This window comes from Mesocricetus auratus, unplaced genomic scaffold (assembly GCF_017639785.1).
Source record: "Mesocricetus auratus isolate SY011 unplaced genomic scaffold, BCM_Maur_2.0 Super-Scaffold_100676, whole genome shotgun sequence".
Lineage (NCBI taxonomy): Eukaryota > Metazoa > Chordata > Mammalia > Rodentia > Cricetidae > Mesocricetus > Mesocricetus auratus.
In genome coordinates, this window is record NW_024429266.1 from 7,317,397 (window position 1) to 7,344,349 (window position 26,953).

At 42.6% G+C, this 26,953-nt stretch overlaps 1 protein-coding gene across 6 annotated transcripts in view; it reads right to left on the reverse strand.

The window, feature by feature from the left end:
- Window positions 1-26,953, reverse strand: part of Gpatch2 (G-patch domain containing 2) — a 138,439-nt gene that overhangs the window by 22,126 nt on the left and 89,360 nt on the right. For 4 of the 6 annotated variants that reach the window (XM_005082444.4, XM_040739242.1, XM_040739240.1 and 1 more), the window contains 3 exons: window positions 23,960-24,027; window positions 12,710-12,749; window positions 8,520-8,590 (listed from right to left, as the gene is read on the reverse strand). In XM_005082444.4, the coding sequence (XP_005082501.1) occupies window positions 8,520-8,590; window positions 12,710-12,749; window positions 23,960-24,027 (179 nt within the window). Of the gene's footprint in view, window positions 1-8,519; window positions 8,591-12,709; window positions 12,750-19,543; window positions 23,368-23,959; window positions 24,028-26,953 lie in introns of those variants that run through there. The other 2 variants (XM_040739244.1, XM_013122292.3) reach the window with 2 other exon arrangements.

Below are 26,953 nucleotides of genomic sequence, written 5' to 3' on the forward strand. Positions count from 1 at the left end.
ACATATGAGTTCCAACTTTTCTTAGCATTTCTCCACATATAAACATTTTTCATGATAAAACACTAAAAATTGCTTTTAGCCCAAGTCACATTTTATCTTTTGGTCCTTAAGATTACAAGTATGAAGCCACTAGACCTCCTTCCAGACTCCATGAAACAGACAATTCACAGTTTTTAGGGACTAAATTTAAAATTCAATTAAGTTATTCATGAAGCCTGACTGTGTCATCTAGTTTGGGAGCTTGCCCCATACAATAACCTGCTGCTAAAAAAAAAAATTACAAAAATCTTTACCTGAGGTTTATTGTCCTTAGGAAGGAGAACATATAGTTTTCATTCCCTCTTTCTAATTAGTAATTTAAGCATATGTTCAGCATTTAACTCTAGATGTTTGCCTTTTCCCCAAGCTCTAATACAGCTGTCCAAGATTTGAATGCCAGAAAACATTTAAATATCAACATCTGTTGAATTATGTTAATTTAGTGTAATATAATTGGGTATGAGTTGGAATTGATCAGAAATATATGAAATAAACAAAGGTAAATTCCCATCTGTAGACTGGTACACAAACAAAATCAATATGGAGTGACATAAGTATTTATTCCCAAAGCAAAAAAGAAAAAAAAGTACTGGATATTAAAAAAATGTGATTAAAAAACAAACCAACAGTTAGGCAAACAAGTTTTATATTATTTTAAAATTTATTTTGCATTGATTTCATAACCTTCTCGAGAAACTGCCAAAATGGTAATTTAGTGCTTAATATCTAATTGACTTTCTTATATTATTAAGTAAAATATTTTAATCACAGGTACATGGGCATTAAAATTTATGCTGAAGGATAATTTCTGTTCTACTGTGATCAAGTTTGATTTGATTTGGATTCCATGCACATAAAACATTATTGAAAACGGCCAGAACTTTTCAACATGTGGGAAGACTTGAGTAGGTGGGAATACTGAAATGAACCTGTCTACATGCTGGTACTCTTCTAAGACAGCAGACAGACACCAGGACTTGATCCCAAGAAACTATCCAGCAACAGCACTCCAGTGACTCTCCCATTAACGATCAGGGCTGTCGGTTTGTTTCGGGGTGGGTTTTGGTACAGAGGTACAGTGCATGGACAACCCTAAATGCTCCGTAATGAAGTTACAACCCAGGCTGCAGGAGTGACACAAGCTGTTGTGATCCAGCTCTGCAGGTGCACCTTAATCATTTCCTAGGGGACCCATCTCTGGGAGCTAAAGGTTAGAGCTGTGTCCGTGCCCACTTAATCACCGGGCCAATTTGGAGAGTGCCAACTGTGAAACAGACACCTGTCCTTAAGGAGATGGACTTCAGAGCACACATTTATTTCAGTTAAGGGTCGCTGGAACGGCTCGCACATGCTAACAATTTTCCGTCATTAGTGACCATAGCCACATCCAACCGCCATCCTTGGGGACAGAGCCTGTGCACATGTCTAGGCATTTGAAAACATCGAGCTCATCTGTGGAGAGAGAGGTTACTACGTGATGAGAGCTACACTAAGGGAGAGTGTAAAATTTTAGAATTTTATTTACTATACAAGGATAAAGAAGGTATTGCCAGTAGGTAAACTCTCTCATTCTCTGCAGGTCCTGCATATTCAACTGAGAAGCAAAGGCTCAAAATTCAAATTGGCTAGTGACTAATTTATTTGGTATAATCATAACTTAAAATAACCCTCTCCAGTCATTCATTTAAAATCTTGGCAAGGAAGGTTAGAATTTCAGGATGGCAAAGGACAGGAGCCACGAGCACGGGCAATCTGCTCACAGTGTGGTTTTATAAAATACAGTAATTTGGTCGTAGAGTGTAGAATGGGAAAATTAAACCCCTTAAAAGCCATTTTATGTTACATATGTGGGAAGTTTCCAATTATTCTGCTCTAACTATCTCTAGCCCTTGAAGTTATTCAAATGTTCTTTTTAATTAGGACACATATATAATTAAATGTATTCCAATTAAACAAATATGGAATGCATACATTCTAATTAAAGTGAACATGTGAATATTTTCTATTAGTTTGGCCGTGCACACACAAGAATGAGTGGGAATCACTTCTCTCGGAAAGGCTGAGCAAAGCTGTTCACAACAAATGGAGTCTTACTCTAGTTCTCTATGGGGGAAGAAGAGGTTATAAAGGACTGGAACATTTTAAAGTCAGCGCTTAAGGCTGTCCCCAGCTACCCTGGATATATAAAATGCCAACCAGCATAACCTGCTTTAAAAATACAGTGTTAGGTGACGACAGCTACAACGTGACAAGGACAGGTCTGTTTAAAATGCTAACTACTGCAGAAGACAGGTTGTGTCTCCTTTGACACAGGGAGCGCACTATTTGGCTTTGCTGCTATATGGGATTTTGTGATGTTTCTGTGAAAGGCAACGACATGTGTGGTTCGCGTCCTTATGCAGTTTCTAATCAACAGTCCCCCTCTCATTATTAACAGATGCTCAGAGATGTAGTCCTTAATACTTTCATTTATTTTTGGCAAAGCTGCAAAATGACAAATAGATTTGTATCTGTTGCAAATTAGGCCTCCTTTCCAAACGACAAATGGCAGCCTGGGGAAGACTGAGCCCACGGAATCCTTGAACATCTTTGGATCTTTAGAAGATCAAATAAAGAGCAGCTGTAATTCTGTCACATCTGTGACAAAAATGGTGACAAGCTTGTCAGCATGCAGAAATGGAATACAATCCACAATGGTGCAAACAGGGATGCTCATTTTATTTCTGATGGGGGAGGAAGACATGAATGAGTGTGGGAACCCCTCTTAAAAAACAGGAATGTGTGACAGGATCTACCGTTTCTCAGATTAAATCTGTCTTCTATTTTTTATTTTAATCTATAAAAAAGAACAAAACAAATACAAAAAGACACTTTCTCCTCATGTAAGTAAATAATGTAAGAAATTCGAGCACATAGTATGCAAATCATGTAGCATGAAGCAAATGAAAGATATACTCTTAGGGATGAAGTGAAAAGATAATGGAAACTGATAGAATTTAATACTATCACCAAAAATATACATTTTACTTGGTTACAAATAATATGTCAAAGTATCAGATAGTTTGCCTAGGTGCTTCCTACCAGTGCATGCCAAAACCTAAACTTTCTGAGAGTGTGGTAAGGAAGAGGAGAGAACCTTGTCTCACCACCAACGCCTTCAGAGACAGAGAAACACCTTGATGGGAATAATGGAGTGGAGATGCCAAGTAGCTGCTGGTGGTTTCTCATGAAGAAACATCACTTACCAGTGTAAACTCTGGGTGGGAACAATCTTCCCAGGATGACACATGACTGAGTATCAGGCATCCCCTCATGTCTGTGAAACTGGTTTGCAATTTGGGAGAGGACAATGACCATTCTAATATAAGCCAATGTTCTCATAGAATTACGAAAATACTTAATTGTAACTTTCAATGAGGGATGACATGGGGAAAGAGAGTTTAATCTTTTTTCTTTTTTTGAAGCAAATTCTAAGATTTGCTTAAATTTTAAGAAGCAAAATTCATCACTTGAATGCTGAAATCTAAGTTTGGAACATGCAGGGCATTTCTCCCTGGCTGTGCACTGGCGCCTCCTCCCCCTTTGCAGGTAACTGCAGAAGGTTCCGGGGTAGAAGCACCCTGTGGATGCCATTCCTATTTCTTCTAAAAGTCAGCAGGAGTTGGGCATGGTGGTGTCTGTCTGTCACTCAGCACTTTGGAGACTGAAGCAAGATGGCTCTGAGTTCCAGGAGAGCCTCGACCACCTGCTAAGATCCTATCTCACCACCATAACAAGACAAAAATACCCAGGTACCAAAAATGCCCAAGGATTTAGCTTTGTTCTCACTTTGGTGGACAGATTACTCAACATCATGTATATTAGTGATTAAAATATGAAAGTGATAAGTAGTTCCAAAAGTAACACTTAAATGTACTTTTATTCAACTATGTTTTGAAAGAAGTTTTTTTTCTTGAGTTTCTACTTATATTCTGAAGGATTTTGAGGTATGTAAAAATGATCAAATGGCACAAAAACTCTTGATACTCACTAACATTAGACAAGAATAAAATTAAGGTGAAAGTTCATGGTAGGAAGTGGACAGTAAACCCTGAACCAATGGGCGATTGGATGGAACACAGAACTCTACAGTGAAGGCTGGGAGAGTGTACCTAGAATCAGAGCTGGCTACACGGTGCTCCAGGAGGAGACTGTGGCCCCCATTAGCTTGAGGTCTGCCTGGGCAACACAGTAAGGTCTATGTTATGGCCATAAGATATAATGAATGAGAAGAATCAACAGGGGACAGCGAACATGGGAAAACACTGCAAGGATGTGCAACTTCAGTCACTGTAGGACAAAACCCTGAGAAGACATGAGCAAACAGTTCACATCCCTCACTGAACACACCTGCTTTATGATGGGGCTCTCTGAGAAGTAACAGGAAGCAGCAACCTGACAGGCAGATTAGAGGAACAACATCAACTATATTGACAATCGGTGAGCCTATAATTTCATCTGGAGTAAGTGTAAGTACTACTGCAGCTTGTTGTTATTTTATTAATAACCACTGGGATATGCTAGGATGACATATTATGACGAGCACTTCTGCAAGTTAGCAGGGCAGAGATGCCAGAAGCACTGAGGCAAGGTGGGGAATCCAGAGAAGTCCCACACTTGGATGAACATGCAGGCACACAGGACAGTTCACAGCACACAGTAGAAATCTTACAGAGATGACTGAAGCTGGGAATGCTGCTTCATGCTGGAAATTCTACCATTCAAGTGGCTGAAGCAGGGGCATCATTGAGTGTTTGACGCCAGCCCATGCTACAGTGTGAGACCATCTCTCAAAAGCAAATGAGCAAGTGACTGAAATGATTGAAATGGGGCATGTTTACGGAGACCTTAAATACTGCCTCTTCCATGTCTTTTTATGTTAGACACAGCACCGTCTCATGTTGACAGACAGACCATACTGTTCTACTCATTAATGTAAAGGGCACAGAACATTACACAGCACGCAGGTCATTTCTCACAGTGCGCGAGGAAAGGGAGAGGCAAGAGCATGAAGTAGATACCCAGAAACCTACCAGTGCAATGTCCTGGAGCCAATAGCATTGGTAAATATACAACTAAAGCTCTCTTAGGAAGATTCGTAACATTCCCAAGGTGCCCGGAGAGGTGTGCTACACTCCACAGGCCAGAACTGTACTTCACAGCACTCGGCCAAGTGTTCAGAGCATCTGCGAACGATGCCCGCTCTAAGAGTGTGCTACAGTCAAACGCTCCAGCATCTGAGCCTTGACTCACTACAGCAGACCACCTGTGAACCTACACTTGCTTGGATATTTTGGGAGTAAATGGTCCCCCGATGCAACGACTCAGTGCATTACAGTTCTCTTCTCTAACCTTTATGTTTTTCCCCAAGTTGAAAAAGGCAAATGCAGTCACTCATCCAAAAGGGTTAAGAAAAGTCAAGATAATATTAAAATACTAAGAAATAAAATGGGTTTCAGGAGAGGAATGTAGAATAATATATATGAATTGGAAGGTGAGGATTTTCAAGTTGCATTTAATAAGATTTAGAACAAAATTGAAGCTTCAATCTTATTTCACCTTTCCAAGTTGCCTGGTGCCTAAAACAGGCCATGGCACTAGAGAAAGAAGAACATATAGCACAGCCATTAATCAAAACATCAAAACAAAGAGGAAATATGGGATGATGCTCAAAAGCAGTGGTTTGCAAATGAGAGCAAACAAGTTTTTAAAAAAAATCAATTAAAGACTTAGGTTAAATAGCATGGAGAAAACTGACCATCAATGTTCCAAGAGGACAGCTTATGTTTGTATTATATTATACCTGTTGTATGGTTGTGTGGATAACATAATTGTGTATTTCTAACACAGACATGCCATGTATGTATGCATGTATGTATGTATGTATGTATGTATGTATGTGAGAGATAGAGTTAGGAGAAGGGGAAGGAAGAGAGAGAGACAGAGAGAAAGAGAGAGAGACACACACACAGAGACAGAGAGAGAGGGGGAGGGAGAGAGGGAGAGACAGAGAGAGAGAGAGAGAGAGAGAGAGAGAGAGAGAGAGAGAGAGAGAGAGAGAGAGAGAGAAGGAAGGGCTTAAAATGGAAAACTAAGGGTTCTCCAATACCTAAATGATAGAAGCAAGAAATGCAACTACTAAACACTGAAAGATAGAGAAGGCACATGAAAATTCTGAGGAAAAATGGCCTTCAAACCAGAGTTCAATACTCAGGAAACTGAACAATGTGAGAAAATCTTGAAGGGATTTGCAGACACAAAATCTCCCAGATTTTTCAATCCACTTTCTTTCCCACGGGTCCAGAGAACAGAATTCTATGGGAGACAGGTGAAGGAAGTCTGCTGGGGGCCAATGAGGAGTACGGACACTGCGCATGTCCCTCATCAGGCCAGGCAGACAGATCCGAGCATAACTGAAAATGCAGACAACAGACAGCCAAGAGGGCTGCCACCAGGACAACAACCCAGGGATTACAACTCCGGGAAGAGCTTATTGGTGGATTGCGCCTAAAAGTAGGAAGTAAAGCAAATGGCAACATGACCATGATCTCCACAAGTGCAAGCTATACACGAATGGCTACCAGCTCCATGTCTAGTCCCTTATTGCCAACAGGTACTCAGTGTGGGAGGAGAAGACAAAGCACCAGGCATGGGTATGTACAGGGAGGTGGATCACAGCAAGAGGAAACTCTAAAGAAGTGGTCATGTAGCTGTGTAACATGGCTACACAGAGGCTAAGAGCAAAAGGAACAGTCAAGAGCTGAAGTGTCTGGAGACTAAATACAGAGAACAGGACAGGTGGTGCTGGCCCTTCTGTATGGTGTTTTTCTCACCAAGGATTTAATCCTCTTAGCTACTCATGAGAAGAACACGACTGAAAACACAATTCAGCAAGCATGTAGGAGACAAGCAGGTAAGAAGGGCGATGACAATATGAGTTACACTGGCCAGTGCTTGAGATCTCACAGGCACATTCCACACGTGGGAACAAGAGAAAGCTTCAGTATTTGGTCAGAGCCCTCCGATTACATCATGGGGACTTTGGGTTAAAGTCAGGCATGCTAATCCCAGAAGAAACAGATAAATATAATGTCTACTCCTTAGGTTCTACTTTCAACTTACTCTACAGCTATTCTGAAGAGCAGCTGTAGACACCCAAGGAGTCAGGAATGCTTGTGGCACAGTAAAGCAAAGGCACTGTATTTACGAAGCTCAGAGGGGAACACAGAGAAGGGAAGACACATGAAGTGGCCCAGAGGACAGTGTCTGATGAAAGTACACAGGCCACTTCTTACAGGGAGCAAAGACGAAGGAAGTGAGGAGTCAGCCTTCTCCCTTCTTTCCACACAGTGGTGCTGGGGGACACCCCAGGGCCCAGTGACTTTAAATACATATCTACTGATGGGCTAAACCTCATACCTCTTCTCCAAGTCAGTGGAGTACCTTGCCATCCTCATGGGGTCTGATAAAGGTCTCATTTTGCATTTGTTCTTCCATAGGTTAAGCTTTAGGTTTCTGAGAAATATTTACTAAGATCAAGGCATGATATGATGGCTTCTTTTGCCTCACCCAATCAGTTTACAGTTTGGTGTGGAACAGAAAGACTGAAAGAGAGAACTCTTCCCAACTACTGAGGCCAACTGTGTTTTTTTCCTGCCAGAGATTACTATAAAAAGCCGGGTCCCTCTTGGTCTGGACCCTGAGACTAGTTTCCCTTCCTTTTGTGCTGAACGCTCCAGCAGGAACAACCTGAAGGGAAAGGATTTATTTGGATCCCAAGTCCAGGTTGCAATCCATGAATACTGATAAATCAAGGCAATACGAACCTGAAGCAACTGGTCTTGTCACATCCACAGTCAAGAGCAAAGAAGAATGAATGAATGAATGCATGCATGCTTGTGTTCAACTCATCTTCTTCAGTTTCATACAGTCGAGGTTAGAAACCAAGGTCTGGTGTTATCCACTCTCAGATGGGGCTTCCCATGTCATTAACATGAACAAGACAAGCAGCATGCCCACAGACCCATGAGTCTCTTCCCAAGTGAGTCTCGATTGTGCTAAGCTCATCTGTCAGTCATTCTGACCAACACTCAAGCAAAAAAAGATAGAACCATTGGTATTTAGTAAAAATGCAATCTTCAGAAACACCAAATGCATATTTGAAAACACAGTCAAAAGTAAACTGCAGAAAACCCTCTGCCTTGGAAAAGGAGTCCAACAGTCCACTGAGTAACTGAAGGTGAAAAAGACCCTAAAAGCATTTAGGAAAAAGACTACTTCCTTACATTTCACCAGCTTTACAACAATACAGCCAGAATGGTGTCTTTGTCCTCATCACTGGGAGCCCTGAGATGGGTCCTGACAAACAATCCAATCCACCAGTGTCCTGGTTGTACAGAGGGCACTGAGCCGTCAGAATGGAGAGGGCGCCGAAAGCTTACCTGCTGGCAGTTTTCACGGAGCAGTTTTTCTTGTGTCCTCTTTCCGATCGGTTATCTCTCAGAAGCTGATGCTATACAAAGTGTCAAGACAAAGTAGCAGAAACAAAAATATTTCCGTTATATTAGTTTGCAACGAGGAAAATACTTTGTAATCAAATGAACACTGGTGTGCCTGGTTGTATGGCTTTGTTGACACTCTGTTCATGATGGTACTGTCACTGGTGCAAAAATGACAGCCAGGGGGCAATCTGTCCTTGACAACTGCAGTGACTGATGTCACAGCCAGTTAGCACATGGCCTGGAGCTCAGGTGTGTCCCCTACGGTTGCAGTGGCAACACCCTCTCCTGTCTAAGGCTTCCACTGTTATACTAGGTTCGTTTGGCTGGGATAGTTTTGAGGATGTTTCTTATGTACAAAACAGCCTGCCATAGCTGAAAATACACAGAAAATGTTCTCTTAAAAAAAGTTACTGCAGTAATGTGTTTCCTCCAACTGTCTAAGCCATTCATATCCCTTCATATTTGCTTTACCCCAAATTAACTAGAAATAAAGTAGACGAGAGAAAAGACCCCAGTTAATACTTTTCACTCAAAGCATAGCTTAGTTAGTTTCCTTTTATACTTTATTATGTATATGCAAGGTGAGGTCCACAAATGCACACCTTATAGGAAATGAACCCGAGTGGAGAAAGAAGTTTTAAAGGTACTAACATGCTCCAGCAAGACCTCAAGCCACTTTGCTTCAATGACAGAGTTATCACATACAAACTATGCAACCTTAGGCAGAGTCCTTTCTGTTCTAAGGTCTAGTCTCCACCGGTAACAGACACTGGTGACACTGAACTGCCAGGCTGTGGTGTTAAAGATGAACCAGGGAAGCGCTAAGGGAGCACCAGGAGCCTGGACCCGAAAGTGCTGAGAGCACGGCCTGGGAACAGCAGCTGTGATGATGGGTACAACTGAGGAGTCTGACTGTGCGATTGTATGGCTGAGCGTACCAGCAACTTCTGATGATGGGTGACTGTTAACTGTTCTGAACAGTTCCGTAACACCACTGAGAACTGAATGCTAATCTGACCACTTTCTAGATGGCCCAGACTTTAGTTCGGACTCCAGTATCCAGGGATGTCTTAGCTATGCAAATTCCTCTTAAATACTGACTTATTTCCACTCAGATTACCAACATCCTAGTTCAGACCATGGTTTTTCTCACTTGTCACAGCCTCCTAGATGATCTCCCTGTCCGCAGCCTGAGCTGTAGTCAATATAAGTTTACTTAAATGAATCTAATTTTATTACACCGGAAATAAAATTCAAAATCTTGTGTCTGGCCATCATGGCCCTTCATAATTCGATTACACCTTTACACGAGTAACTTGTTGCACTCCCTCCTACCCACAGTCTAACCTCCTTCCTTCTATGTACCCAGCCATACTGAACATTTTACTTGGGTATGGACCGTGCCCTTGCTCACAGTGGCTCTTTGCTTCAGTTTTTCCATTTATCAGCATCTCCAGGGCTTAGTACTGTTCTGGAACATTTTTAGTGCTCAATAAATATTTGTTGAATGAATGAACGAATGAACGAATAAATGAGGCAATGAAATAGGGCATGAGATCTGGTATATGATATGTAGCTAAAGCCATAGCTCATTATTGCTACTTTTAGAAAATAGTGACCATTTATCTTAAGTCCATTAATCTGAAAGTGTTTCAATTTAGAAACACTTCATACCATGAACGCTAAATTGGTTCTGAAAATAAAAAAATTAATTGCTTTGGCATTTCTAAGTCTAAGCCTTCAAGTCTATATATAAACCAACATTTGCGACACAGATAGCTCAAGGTGAGATGACAAAATCTCCTTTATCTTAGATTCATGGTAGTTAATTAACTTCTCATTTTAAGATAAAAGTTACTGGAATTATTTTCCCGGGGCTGGTGTTAAAACAGTTCAAACACCTGTAGATTGCATTAAGACAAAGTTCTACAACAGATATGAAGTTGCAACCATACCATATGACAGGCTATACCAATCTAGCCTGGAAGGTTTTCAGTCTACCACCTGGATTGGGACACAAGAGACAATACTGACTTTGAACTTTGTGTTCTGCCTCCTCTGGATATCTCAAGGTTCATGGTTTTAATGGGTATTACATAAAAGAGATAGTGACTGCAATAATGCATTTGATACACACAAAGACGCCAACGTGAAAGTACTTCCGCTTACCAATAAAAATCACAAATTGAGGTCAACAAAGATTTTGAAATGAAGCTGTGATAAAAAAGATTTAGATGCCTGGGCCATGAACAAGCTAATGCATGGAGCTCAATGTTTGGAGAACAAGGAGAGGAACCTAGAGTGAACCTGGAGTAGAAACATGCTTGTGTCTGAAGACTGAAAAGAGGCAGCAGACTGGAAACTCACAGCAAGGGTGGCTGCAAGGGCCACTTCTGCCTGAGTAACAGGCTCTCCACTCACTGATTTGTGGGACTTCTATTGGTGTCACAGGTAAGGTCACTCTAGGCTTCTGACTCATCTTGGTCAAGAACAGAGCTTTTGGGTATGGTGTGAAGTGCTCCCTACCTTCAGGATTTCAGAATGGGGGACTCAGGTCAAACAGAAGTACAAACCCTCATAAGCCACCTACAGGTGTACACAAGAAAATGGCCCACATGAGGACAGCACTGAATGCAACATGGAAAACCATAGCGCACAAGCTTAGAGCTGATGGAATCAACCAGGAAGACAGGAGAGGGTTGCAGCTCGTGGCTTTGATGCAAAAAGAATGGAACCCGTATCAGAAGGAAGCCGCATGCTCCTCTGTCCTGTGCATAAAGACACAGTATAGCTGGTCAGGATCACCTCTGTTGGCACAGCCCTTAGGACCCTGACGTATCTGCAAAGCCATTTCAAGTCTCCTTAGACTTGGTCTTTCAGTGTCCTCAACAGTAAAGAGCAAACGTAGTACTATTTAAACCAGGACTCATTATGGCACCTGGAAACTAAGGCTTGTATAATGTCAAGCCCTCAGATGTGATTGTATACACACACACACACACACACACACACACACACACACACACACACACAGGTCACAACCTGACTGGCTGATAAAGATCCTGGGTTCAAAAGCAGGAAGAAACTAGTTCTACACTTCCTCTAAGAGCACGGTTCAGTATTCAAGAATTTAGTGTTGGAGTCTAATGATAGAACCTAACTACCACAAATGAAAACATTACAAACATTTACTAATAAATAACTTATCTAGTCAAGACAAAAATTTAAGGTACACACCAAAGCTAAAGCAATAGGTCAAACTAAATATTAGTCAAAAGGATTATGAAAGTGAAAAAGAATGGGTAATTTTCTTTAGAAGCTATGAACGATAAATCCACTGCTTCTCCTGGTGCAGAACTGAGCCCAGGGCCTCTCACATGCCAGGCACATGCTCCTCACCCAGTCACGGCTCCTTAGAGTCCTGCGAACTTCCAGACAGTACTGTCCTTATGGATCATGTGACCAATATACAACTCCACCATTCAAAAGAGTACAAGCCCTCACAAAGAGTCACACACTAACCCCATAAGGCTAAGGGTTCATCAAAATCAAACTTCAAATAATCTTAGCACATTTTAAAGAGACAATTGATACAGTCAAGAGCAAGCTTGAATACTTTGTCATCTATAAAGACAGTCAAAGCGAATGCCAGGTCCTGCCAGTCCAGCTACTCACTGCCCTATAACGTAAGTCAAAAAGATAGCTTAAAACACTATACTTCAAATCTTAGAAGAAACTACTGCCTCCTCCTCATCTCAGTAAAGCAGCCTGCACTGCCTGATCTTAAGTGGATTTAATTTACCTGTTGACTGGGAATTTTGTGACAATTCCTCATGCTGACCAGGGCCAGCATCACTACATGGATGAAGGTGCTGCATCCCCCAAGCACTGGACTACATACATGCACACTTCACCACACTCGGCATTTAGCAGTACAGCCTACATGTGGCCAGTTCCACGGAGGTCGCCTGTGAGACTGAGGATGGTGGCGGCGCCTGCTGAGGTCAGGAGAGTCCCGGCACAATGAGCTCCTCTGATAAGAAACTGCTTTCAAGATCTCTGGTGACTCATGACCCGAGGGAGACACACACAGAAGGAGACTGTGCCTTCTGTGTTAGAAGGTTTCTTACCTGGCCATGCTCAGTCCTAGCCCCAGGGCTAAACCAGTGGCTGTGGAGAGAAGAAGAGCTGTTAGCTGGCCCCTTCCCAGAAGCACTTGCTCTCCCATGGACAGTCAGCATATGCTTTAAGGAACTTGTTCACACTAGCTACAGAACCTTAAATATGCTTTATTTTAATGGATATTTCATGTAATTCTAGACTTACACCAATTTTGACAGCAATGTAAGAGTGCTCATAACCCAGTAATTTTCAATTTAATAAGCAAACGGAGTTAGAATTACATTTCCATTTAATTATGTTAACATAAACTGCTGGGACTGTGTTCATTTTACAAATCAATTCTGGTTATAAAATCTACAAATGCTATCATTTGCCACAACTTAATTATAGCATCATTATGCCAAATTATGACCTTTTGATTATTGGAGTTATTTAAAAAGAGTTGGAAATACAAGAATATCCTATTCTGCAGCTCTGCACTGAGGACTGAAACAAAAATCCCATATATGAGTTCAGATTATCTACGGTTTGCATTTTGGATACATTCCTTTTACAGCTACAACAATTAGGGGTTTGGATCAGAACACGCTCCGTAATTGTGAAAACACAAGTCACTGCACAGTCAAAGTCTCGCATTATTCTGCTGCCAAGCCCAGTCCCTTTGCCCCTAGCCTCCATAGAGTCTCACCACACTTGTCAGTGGTAGTTCTTACTAGCTGCATGCCCAGTCCTCCAGCAACACACAGCATAAGGACTGTTAAACATCTAAGACTAGGAAACTGAGGGAAGATACTGAAAACATAGTAATAGGGAATACTAGAGACTCTAAGTGCCATTTAGTGTTACCTGAACAACAGCATCTTTATGTACTATCACCTCTTTAGAGACACGACACGTATTGCCAATCCTCACGAAAACCTTACTTCCAGATAAGGACATGAGAATCAGGATATCCTGGCCCAAATCTGCTGTCAGCTCACCATGCTACAAAAGGGCAAGGAAGACCAACCCTGACTAGCATGTCTCTGACGTCTCTCCAAAACCACTATGCGTTCTCTAGCTTCGGGGGCAGCTAGCTGGGAGCGACCAGCCTCCATGCGAGTAGAGCTTGTCTACATCTCCTTTAAGCATTTCTCCAGGTCATGGCTGGTGATGCTCCCCGGCAGGGCAGAACCCATACTGTTATGACAATGGACACTTAACTGTTATTAGTGTGGAGTCTGGATTAGCCGCCAGCTAGAAGCAAACTTTCAATGAGAGCTCCACTGACAGCTTGACCAAGATTTCCTTTCTGCTGTAGATTGTTTTAAAGCGAAGTATTTGAAATCAAATGCACACCCTAGTTAGTGATTTCATAAAAGGACTGCAAACAGGAGTCCTTTGTGCCATCTCCAAAGCCCAGTGCAGAACAGAGCTTCCGCCCTTCTCCTTCTCCAAGTGTGCTATATTCTGTAAGAATAAGCACAGAGGTGGTGTATGGATGATTCCATATGTCAGGACCGACTTCCTGTTATCATAAGTTTACACTTTCCTTGCTTCTGACGCTTTACTGTGGCAGACAGCCAGTTAAGAGTAAGACATTCCATCGCTATTACAAAGGGACTACTTCCTGCCAGTGAGCTGCTTCTATTTCTCCCACAGCTGGTCTTGCTGTGTCTTTCTGCACTCCCTTCAGCCTCCTCTCAAAGACGAGTCACATCTTTATCCCCAGTGATGGGGTGGGGGGCGTGTTCAAAGCCCACCCTATTTCACGTGTTCAGCTGTTCAAGGGAACTTTGAGAGGTTCTCTGTGGTGCTTGCTGAACTTACACCCTTCCTCCTTGCTGACTCAGTTGCTGCCCTTTGGGTCTGGAACTGAAGATTCCACTACACCCTCCTCTCTCACCATTCCTGTAGTTTTGCCTTCACAGGATTTGGGTGAGAAGGTTAAAAATAAGTTTTGCAAGAGGCAGACACCCTGAGAGGCAGTTTGACCACTGAAGCCACCCTGGGATTTAGAGTGTAAAGAAATGTAATTTGGCAGGGTCTGGAAGGGTCACTGGGGCACCTTCAGAAGGTTCCAGGAGGTGGGGTGTAAGGTATGGAGATTATAATGTGCTGAGGGGTATGGAGGGAGGAGGCTGTGAAGAAGGAAGCAGGCCTATAGGAGCCAAGGAAGAGAGGCGGGGGCGGGGAGGGCAATAAACTGTGTAGGTGGAGGAAACTAAGAGACCCATAGAGGGGCTGCAGAAGCCCCAGGACTGATTAAAACGCAGATGCTCGAGTCAGCTGTGGACAATGAACGAACGCTATTTCCTCTAATAAACAAGACTGAAGAAAAGGGAGTAAAGGAAGGCATGAGTGCTAAGTTCATTTCAGACAGTCTTAATGAACAAAGGCTCTGAATAGGAAAGAGGGAGCTGGCAGAACACAGGGAAACCAGGAGTCCAGATGCAATAACCAAGACAATGCTTTCGTATTTGAGTAGCATGCCAGTGAAGCTCACTAGCCAGGCGCGGAGCAGACCTGTGCCCCGTGCCGGCAGATGCTGTTCATGCAAATCTCCCTTCTGTGCAAGGGGCCTCACAGCACCCTACAAGCTAGACAGCATTTAACCCCTAACTCTCAGGGTTTCTGTGCAAACAAAGAAACAAGCTTAGAGAGATGAAGCGATTGGCCAAAGATTTCATAAGTGAGTGGCAGTCCGAATTCAAAGGTCAGGGTTATGATCCCGAAGCCATCTTCTACCAGCCACCATACCTGTGGCTACCAAGAGAAACGCAGCACCTGACGCAGGTTGCAGCCCGCTGTGAGCAAGGGCGAGTAAAGAGGGGGAGGCAGCAAAGAGGAGGCTTCTGAGGCATTGGTGTGGAGGAGGACGTTGGCCTCCGTGCCCAGCACTGCAGAGCGTTAAGTCAACAGTAGGCCATTCCCTTTGGCAGTCTGTTTACCTCACCCTGGCAGATTTAGAGGGCTCCTCTTCTGCGCCTTCAGTGCTGCCGCTCACACCTATCTCCTTTCGAGACACTGGGTTCAGACACTGGGGTATTTATTTACCCTGGTAAAGGAAACTCGGGTTCCTTGAGAGTGGGGCAGTAGTAACGGCAACAATAACGGCAGTCGTGAAAACTGTGGTAGAATCAGCTATCAGAAGCAGCAGCCAATGAACAGCTGCATTTAAGGAATGCTCACTGCTGGGAGCCTTACCTAGTGCCACACACAGGTCTGTCCCAACAGTTCTCACCACAACCTTATTAAATCTCCAGTGCTCACTGGCATGCAAAGGCTGACACCCACTGCAGTAACAACTGAACCCAGAATGTCCGATGCTGGGCCCTGTGCTCTTAGTCAATCTTCCGTTACTGCCTCCAGTGATGGAGCAGGGGCTGCGATTGTGTTTCTGTGCTGTTTCTCCCCTTTCTGTGCTCACAGAGCCTAGGATCATAGTGAGGAAACGATTTTGATGACTTTGTCTTAAAAACAAAATAGCCAGGAGTTGGGGAGATGACTCAGCTGGTAAAACGTACACTGTGCAAACATAAGGACCTGAGCTTGATCGCCAGAACCCACATAAAAGCAGGCAACACTGGCCTGTCATTTAGCACTGAGGATGCTCAGAATGGAGGCGTTTCTTGGACTGGCCAGTCATCCAATCTAACCACATGAGAAGGCTTAATGGACAGAGACTGTGGAAGATACTCCATGTGTGGTGTGCAAACGTGCATGCATACACGTGCATACAAACATGCACATACATGTGTGCTCGTACACACACACACACACACACACGCACGCACACCCCCCAAATAAGAAATATAATGGCAGTAGTGTCCTTCAAACGTGCGTGAAGTTTACATGAAAGATAGCACCCTGAACCAAAATATGGCAGCAATGATGTTTATGTACACGGATTTGTATTTGAGTCAGGATTTCAGAGCAGGCTCACAAAAGACTAACAGTGAAAGAAGTAAAACAGACAGAGGCTGAGGCATGGGCCGGCAGTCTGCTCAAGGCAGAAGAGCGGGATGCGACCTCTAAGCTCAGTTCTCCCTGTGGGATACAGGTACAGGCTAGGTACATCTAGATACAGAACCAATCGTGCCCAGTAGGGTTCTGCACCTCCTCCCGAGCCCTGGTTGCAGCCATCCTTCAAGCAGAGCAGTCTTGTAACTAGAGTGGAAGGGATTGTGTTTCAGGTCTCTGCAGATGCTCAGTGCTACATAAATTCCTTCTCATGCTTCCATAATCCCCTTCCCTAACCACAGGGCTGAACAGCAGGTAGCAGCAATGTATTGGATTTCACAGGCAGTCAACTAACATTACTCATGAGCAAAAAGACAAAGCCAGCTCCAAGATGTTTGACTGAGGACTCCAGTAAAACTTACTGGAGCAAATGGTAAAAAGTGCAATAAAATGTATACAGATTTTTAGAAATAACGTTTTCCTTTTGGATATAGAAACACATTTTTTTAAATAAACGAGGGAGTAATATAATCTGCCTTATATCTCTCTCTCTGTGATGTTTAATATAGCAGCCATTAGCCAGACCTATCTACTTAAATTTAAAGCAATATTACATATTCAGTTCCTTTACTGAACAGTCACACTACAGGTTTGAAGGCACATATGGTTTAGGGACCACCACTATGTTCATTTTGTGTGTAGAACATGTGCACTACTGTGAAAAATTTACTAGCTAACACTGGTCTAATAGAGTTAGCATTGAAAATCTAAATTAACTTTGAAAATATTGTACTTCCACCAAGAACACCTTCCTTGTGCAGTACAGGTCTGTTTTTGATTAGATTTGCAGCCACGAAGTATATAACAGAAGGGAGGAGCTAGCTGGGGTGGCACACACCATGACAGGAGGGTCATGAGTTCACGTCTAGTCGTACCAAAACTTAAGGCAAGAAGGTCCAGCATCAAGAAGTCATGTGGCTAAGAACTTAGCTTTCCTTTGTAACACCTCAAATGCCAGTGCCAAGGACCTAAGAACGAGGGGGCTAACCTGTCATTATGGACGCGAGAGAGCTCAACTGTACCAAATGAAGAAACAGAACAGAAGAAACTAACCTTTCGGATGACTTTTCACTACTCATCAAGAGACTCCTTCACTGTCTCAGGCTCAGCTGCCGCCCTCTCCAGTCTCACCACATGACAATCTGCCTTCGCAGCCCTCCATCTATTTTAGAACTCTTCCAGATTATTGGGCGCAGAACATGCTATTTTACTTGCTTGAACTGTACTTCCCACCCTCAACTGACGATGTATATCAGGCATTTATCAGTTGTTCTAGGTTGATGTCCAGCTAAATTTTAAGAATGAGAGCCTTGATCTCAGTATATGATAATGTACATGTACTATCATGTAATTGCATGTGTATGTGCCTATCCACTGACCACTGTCTATTATTCATTACTGATAGGCAAAGTCCGTGAGCACCATGAGCACAGTGATCATGTCTGTCTTGTTTTCTGCTGTGTGTCTGCCGAGGGAAGCCCTCATAGGTATCCTGGGAAAAGTGCCTAGGAGTAAGACTGGAGCCCAGAGCTTGATCAACTGCAGTGCCATGGTTTCTCTACTAAGATATTCCTCCTTCATTAAATTGTTTTCTGGATGTAAAACATACACTCTAAAATTATATATAGGAGGCTCTTAGAAGCTTAATTTACTTTATTAAAATATGAATGAAAATTCAGAATATTACCTTTATGTGCTTAATAAAGAGGAAAATGAAGTTTGGGAACAGACTGTGGAACCCCTCAGGTGGCTTCTGGCAAACATATATTTGGAGTACGGGTTCCTTTCTTACCAACAAAAGACATTTGGGGGTGGCAAGATGGCTCAGCCAGTCAAGTTCTTGGCATGAAACACTGACTCTAAGTTCGACCTCTGGAGCCAACACAGGGGTGGAAGAAGATAAGTGATTCCACAAAGCGGTCCTCTATGTGGGCCATGCTCCACATCATTCACACACAATGAAAATAATAATAAAAAATACAAATAAAGATCTTTCTCGGGACTAGGAGACACAGATAAATCCAAATCTCCCATGCAGAAGACATCTGAAATCAGAATTGACGTCCTCCTGCAGTACTGTGGGTACAGTAACACATGTGGCTTCATTCTGTCAGCCTGGGACCCTCAGTGCCCACAGAAGAATCGATACGACGGTAGTCATGGCAGGATTCCCACAGCGTGTGCATGTCACAGGACACACCAGAGATGCCTAAGCTGCTGTCTCCTAATTGATTTCTGGTCAAGCACAGTTACACTGGGTGGCTCTGGAAAAGTCAAAGCACCTATAAATCTCACAAAGTAAAGACAATAAAATGACACCTAAAAAAGAAAACCTGTTGAGCCGCCAACTATTCTGACATGAATTTTGAGGTGCTTTCTAGTGGAGATGCCTGGACTCAGCACGGAGCTCTGTAAACACCTCCAGACTAAACAGACATGTGAGCTTGACTCACGCCCACAGCGACCCTGATAAAAAGAGAAGGAACTGATCCAGCACATCACACGTTCCTTAACCTACAGGTAAAGCCACTTTCCCCATAATGCAATAAATGCTAAATTTAAAAGCGAAAAAGTATTCTCAATGAACGTAACCTTTAATCCAAGCAAATTTTGCTTAAAGCAAACTTGATATTTACACAAAAGATAAAATGTGTATTTGCTTTATGAAGGAATTTATCGTAGAATTGTAATGATTTATCTGTGTGTACTTTTAAAAAGTTAATTCTATATACAGCTTTAGATGTAGATATATTTTATATCAAAATAAAACAAAGCAGAATATGAATATCAATTAAATATCAATTGATAAATCATAAATATCTCTTTAAAATTAAATTATGTATCTTGTAAGTAACTGAGCAGAGTTAGAGAGTAGATAAAAGCCTGGAATGCTTTTGGTTTTCATGACGGGATCATGTTATGTTACCCTGGCTGCTTAGTGAGATGCAGCGCAGAGTAGCTTTGTGATCTCTGGCAGTCCTCCTGCTTCAGCCTCCTAAATGCTGGCAGGAGGGGGGTGTGCCATCATGCCTGGCTCTAACACATATTTCTAAGAGGGAGTAATGTTAATTTTCACAACTTACTATTTGCATATTTTGTAAGGCAACATATTGATGACACTGATAATTAAATTTTAAAACACTGTACTTCAAGATTATTTTTATTACTGGTTTTTGTTTTGTTCATGTGTATGTGTGCGTGTGTGCCATGTGGATGCAGGTACTGAGGTCGCAGAGGGGGGGTGAGCTTTCTGAAGTAGATGCTGGGAATTGAACTTGGGTCTTCAGAAGAACAGTATGTGCTCAATAACTACTGAACCATGGCTCTAGTCTCCTCAAACTTTCTTTTGAATCAGAAGTTAGAAACTAACTTCACTGTGTTAGCTGAATTAAGAATCTTGGCACATTTCGTGTGTGTCTTATATTAATGATTACTTGTTTTATCTGTGTTCAATACTTCTTGCTAAAAGTGAACAATCATCTATTAAGGACTGGACTTTCAACATGATATTATTTTTTTTTTTGGAATAATTACTAGATAGCTCTCTTCCCCAATGAGCAGAAAACACAATGTTATTTTATTAAGTTGATCACACTCAGACTTTCTGGTGTGTGGTGCATGTTTACAGGATCCTGTCTTGGAAGAATTGTGTAGCAATGCTGCCATCAGCAAATAACAATGTGAAATTTGTTATAATGGAAATAAGCTTGAAATGTTATTCTATAGTACTTATTCATTTAGTTGTTTAGCTATTGAAGTAATAAGATAACCCTAAGGCATCATGAACGGGACATTAAGTGCACTGAGCTGCAGCCTGCCCCTTATCTATACCTTTACTGACCGGCCTCCTTTACTTCTGATGAGCATCTTACTGCTATTGTCCTCCTGACTCTAAAACCAACTTTCCCTTCTCCAGCTGGGGGACTTGTGTGCCTTCCCAGCTATTTCTTCAGAGTCTGGCATAGCATAGAGGCAGGGCGCACTGGGAGCTGGGGTAATCCAGCAACATCCACTCAAAACGGAAAATCCCTCCATTCTTTTCGGTCTGCACAGGAACTCACTCTATTTATTCAACTCTATTATAATGTTGACATTTGACAAGTGGAAGCATTTATTTTCATATGTTTGCATGAGTGGTGTTCGAAAGTACATGTTCATGTTTGTAAGGGTGTAGGCACAAGTTTGTGGAGGGCCTTACACCTATGTGGCAAGCCCTTTCCCCGCTGGATCAGCGCTCTAGCACCAGAAGTCAGACGGTTTGAAGTAGTTTTCCTCTTGCCTTGAGACGGCCTGCCTTCTCCACAACTCTACACCATGCATGTGTGCAGCTGCTATGCCCAAGCGCACATGCCATTTTACAAAGAGGATCCATGAGCAGATCTAATTAGCAATCCGTATCACTCAGAGGCCCTGGATGAGAGTCTGGGACATGAAGTAACCAACCACAGGGGATCGGAAAGGGGTCTCTTCTGGGGCTGAGGAAGGCTGGGGTAGTCTTCACACTATGTATGTCTGGAAAGAACAGAACACGGGGAAGATGCAGAGATAATCAGCTGGGCATGACAAACTCAGTAGCTAGCCACTGGACAGTATCTACTTCTCAGGCTATGTGCCTAACTATAGCTATTGCCTGTCAGGAACGTGACGACAAATCTTTCCTCATCCCCTTTAAGACATGACAACCAAGAGGTCAATGGGCATGAAGCGGAGGTGGGGAGCTTGCACAGTGCGGGAAGGGGAGCTGCTAGCACTACCCTCTCCAGAGCAGAGACGAGGGCCAGAGGCAGGCATCTCCAAACCAGGAGACAACACGAGGGCCTAAGAGACACAGACAACGATGGCAATGTTACTGCAGAACTGTGTCCCTGCAAGAGACAGTATGGAGTTCCTGTATCACAAGTCAAAAGAGGACCTTATTTGGATACAGGCTCTCTATAAAGAGAAGCTAAATTGAGGTCAGGGAGGCAGGGCCACAGTTCAGTGTGACATTATGAAACGTCTTATTCATCTGCCTCGGTGCCTTATGAAGGAGAAATTCAGGAAAAGTCCAGTACAGGGAAAACTCCACTGGAGATGGGGCTGGGGAGGAGAGCATCAGAGACTGCTGGTGGCCTGTGAGGGGCAGGAACACAATAGGAAGTGCTTTTCTCCCAGCCACGGAAGGGAACCTGGGGCCTGCAGGCCCAGCACAGGGTTTGGTCTCAGTCATCCACTCTGTGGCAAAGGGAGAGACAGAAGCAGACTGCCCTAGTCAATATCTTTAAGCTTTCGAAAGTCTCCTTCTTATACTTTATGTGAGAAAAAAAACCAGGAAAAATAACTCTGAAAGAAAACAAAAATAAACCAAACCCAAACTACGTTGGTTTAAGTTTGTACCTAGCACATACTGATAAAAGCTTTTCCAGTCTTGACAAGTATGGCTAGGAGACGACACAGGAGCAAATCTGAGGGTCACAGACCTGTGGGGTGAAAGCGGGAGATGTCAGAGAGCAGACACAGAACTGACCTGAAGGTTTAATGGGCAGAGAATGGAAAGCAGGTGACAGATGAGCAACAGGCTTGGCTGGGGGGGGGGGGGCATTTGTCCATGATTGTTAGGGCATCCACACTGGCAGTAGACAACAATAGAACCGCAAGGAAGCAAGATGACCAGATCTGAACCTGAGTCACACAAGTAAGAGGAAAGCCAGAGACTGAAGGGTCCACTGGGACTCTACACTGACATAAACGTTAATAAAGAAGGCAGTGGGGGAGGAAATGGGAAGGGACAGGTCAGGAGAGATGCTGGGAACAGGACTAGAGACACTGGGAAGGAAAGGGTGTGAAATTAGAGATTTGAGTCCTACGTGGAGAAACAGTGCAATCTTCACACAGGGGAACACATCTGTGTTCTACTCCTGCAGTGTCTTAACTGACAAGGAATCTTGGAGATCCTGGGGTGGAGGAGGCAGAGGGACACTGAGAGTGAGCCCTGTGAATTTAGAGGCAACACTGCAGTTGGCATTATCACGGTTTTCCTATTTACTCATCTACTCATTACAGTTTTTGAGACCGAGTCTCAACAAGCAGAGGCTAACCCCAAACCTGTTAAACAGGCGAACATGACCTTTAACTCCTGATCCGTCTGCCTCCACATCTACATGCTGGGGTAGGCACCCTGTCAGGTCCCGCACCAGGTCAGTATGTCATAGTTCAAACCAGCACTCGGGGTCTTCTGTCATTCAGCAACTCCATCTGAGCACCCCCCCTGTCAGGTGCTGGACTGGGATAGGGTTGCAGCCAGGGAAGTTCAGCCAGCCGACTGTAGAGCGTTTACACTCCTCACGTAATGCAGAGTTTTATCTGGAATGGGTCTAGATCTACCAGCCTAAGCTTTTGTAGTTCAACAAAACAAAATTAGTACAGAAACTGCACATCTGGCTGTTACCTGAAGGTGTTTATGTGTTTTTAGCTTCATCACAGCAAGCAAGGAAACAAGGGGACTGTGATATAATTTTGCTATGCCTGAACAACAGTTTGTTTTATTTAGGTTGTAATTGGTTTGGTTTGGTTTTTAAAAAGAAAGGCAATATTAACAGATCTTAATAAGACAATTTTCTAGGAAAAAGTAACTTGGTAATTAACTCATGCCTTTTCATATCTCAGCGGTCTCAACTTCAAGTAACTGCAGAAGGCAGAAGAGACACATGACATCAGATTACCACACATAACAGGCTTTTCCAACAAGACTATTGCGAATTAAGACCACCACCAAAAAAATCCTACCTACAGTATACTAAAGTCATACAAACCACTTAGCTTTCTAAAGTTAGCTAGTGGGCTATTTCTTTTGTTGCTAAAGGATATATGTCTTGGTTTCATCATAGCTCTTCGCTGTGATAAGCAAAGGCTAGCCAGGGAAGCTGGGAGTGGAGGAACATCATGAGGATGGTCATCTGGCATTCATGCTGGTATCATAGAAGGGCTGGGGCTTGGTAAGGCCAATGTCATGAAGACTTCAATGCTTTTAGATAGGACCTGATTACAGTGACTAGGCATGAATTTCAAATTCTATCAAAATAAAGAATGTATTTACACGTCCTTCTACATCTGTCATGGGCTCCATTTCAGTGGTTCTTATACTGTACTGTCTGTGCCTTATTTATGCTTTGAAAGCAGGCACAAATGAAACTGCTGTCACTCAGGAGGAGCCATCCAGTTTCTTAAGAGACACAAATGGAATAACCCAAGCAAGCTACAGAGACATGAGCACTCACTCATGGTGATGAGCATCTGGGGAAAAGTGAACCATCCTCTTGTTACTGGCGGGGTCAGGAGCAGACGTCTGAAAAGAGATTTCAAAACAAATGACAAAAACAAGTCACCATTGGCTTGCTAGAGACAATGCAGGGCTGCAACAATCTGAAGATATCATTCTGAATGGACTAAAGAGGATTAATTTTAAAATCCAAGACAAAATGGCTGGCAAGGAGCCAAAGCCCTGGTAAGAGTGGTCCTATGAGGGATGGAGGGCAGTTATGATCTGAGCTTGATGCTAGTACCCACCTGAAACGCCAACTCAACAGGCTCCAAAGTGCTCTTTGGCCTCCATAAATGAGATTAGACCACAGAAGATCCTTTGGTCTAACAGAGTCACTCTGCACACTGTCAGAGTATCTCTCTCATGGTGTGAACACCATGCTTATGGACAGAGCAGTGACTGCCATCCAAACACTGTCAGCCCAAACGTAACAGGTTCAACCTGACTGACACGTCCGAGCAGAAGCTGCTTTTGTGAATTTCTAAACACAGAAGCTTGCATTATGATGTGTCAATTCAAGAGACACAAGGACTTCTGTAAAAGGAGGAGCGAATGGTCCTTTTTATGTATTTAACACAAAGGAAGGAATTATCAGGGTATTTATATTGAGTGAAATGCAATTTTAGCAAAAGGAACAATATTTGCTCCTCTATTCTATATAAAATTAGAAATTATACAAGTGTCAACTGCTGTTTTGAACTTCACAGCATTCCTGTTCTACCCAAGGTTCTCAAATGAGGAAAAGGTAGCCATGAATGGGTGAATCTGCCATAACCAACCACAAGGTATGAACTTCCTCATAATGAATGCCATGCCTGTTTACTTACACAAGGGCCATTTAACCACAACAGAATAAAAAAGCAAGGCCTAAAAAAAGTAAAAAATTTGGGAAAGCTGAATAACAAGGATGCCAGCACCCACCCTGGCATTCCTAGACACGGAAACAGGGCCAGTGTGCGGGCTGAGAGCGATGCGTGCAGGGCGGCACGCAGGTCACATCCCTCGTCCATCTTGGAGTAGGATTCGTGTTACTCCAGAAGGTATCCCTGGAACACCGTAATCCATTTTCTACACTGGAGCTGTGAGAAAGGCCGCCTGGACCCGTGTCATGGTTTGTTAGACGTCCACGATCACATTATCTCATGGCGGACCTGACACTTTTATTCAGTTTACAGTATGTTCTATGTACAGGCAACTTATTTCCTTTGCCAGGGCTGCTGACAACCTTTTCCACACTATATTAATCTTGTTTACTGACTTTATCTTGGTACAAATATCAGAAAACTGAACTTTTTATCTCAGAGAAAAAATAAGCAGTATGTTGACAGACCAGGAGCTATTCTCGGGGCTAAAATTGCTTGTTTACCTGAAGCTACACTCACGGGAAAAATGTTTAAGCTTTGCTCTGGCTTGAAATACATAATCTGAAATTTAATAAATGAAGAGATTTCACATACACCCATGTGATAAATTGCCTGATGAAAACAATATGGGGGAATATAATAAAACAGAGCTTCTAACAAGTTTATAGCACAATACAAATGTAAGCTTTCAATCCAGTCAGAAGTAATCTTACTGGGTATTTTTCAAGAATTGGACATGTCTAAAAAACTACAAGCTCCCTTCAATTGTAGCAGATAATTCACAGAAGATTTGAAGAATCAAATGTAGACATTTAAATAGCTTTACATGTATGTTTACCTGTTCATGGCCTTGGAAAAACACAAATGACTATTCTCTTCAGTTCCTTTGTAATGCTGGGACCCATTAATATAAGTTCCTCATGGCATGGTGACCCCCAACCACAAAATTATTTCATTACTACTTCATAACTGTAATTTTGTTATTGTTATGAATCATAATGTAAATATCTGATATACAGGATATCTAATGTGTGACCCAAAAGGGGTCATGACCCACAGGTTGAGAACCACTGAACTAAAGTATATGTGCTGTTATTTAGTGAGGGTCACACCTCAGGGGTCAAGGTCTTTGCAAGGAGAACCCTTACCCCAAATCTGAGCATGCAATCTGCAATACAGTATCCTTCCATGGAAAGCAGGACAGGACTAAAGTCAGAGCATGTTCAACTTTCAAGATGGTTAACATGATTGATTATTAGCATGACACATTAATATTAATTAATATTATTAACCTTTCATAAACATATTTAAAGAGTTGTAAATATTTATAGGTGTCCTATGATTAATTCAGGATCTATAATATTTATGAAAACATAATGAGAAGAGCAGCTTGAGGGACCGCTCAGTGGTTACAGCACTGTTGCTCTTGCATAGTGCCTGGGCTTTGTGGGCCAGCTTCCACATGGGGGCCACAACCACCTCCAGTTTCTGAGACCTGGTGCCCCCCTCTGTCTCTGCACACATACATACATTCATGTACACATGCAGTAAAAAGACCTCAAAAAAGAAAAATTTCCAGAATCAGATCATATAGTGATTATTTAATTCCAGAGAAGTTTTACAAAGAAATCATTTGCTATTTTTAAGACATCCCCCACCCCTCTCTCCTCACTCTCTCTCTCTCTCGAGACAGGGTTTCTCTGTATTGTTTTGGAGGCTGTCCTGGAACTCACTCTGTGGACCAGGCTGACTTTGAACTCACCAGCACCTCCCTAGTGCTGGAATTAAGGGTGTGCAGCACCATGCCCAGCCAGACAGTTATTAGTACCAAAATTTTTACCTCATATGATAGTGGGAGCAGAGGCACATTGCTTTTCAAACAAGGCAGTATTTGTATAATAAAGAGTTCTTGGGAGTCTTAGAACATAGAGGTTAACATTTATTTAATTAGTCAGTGTTAGTAATAATGATCCCAGACATCATATGGCATGCCCTAAATCTTTAGGGTTCAGTTTCTAAATATTACTACAGCAGTAGTGAGTGTAGCTCTAATGTTTGCTTACACTGTTTGTGCTTGTACAAATTAA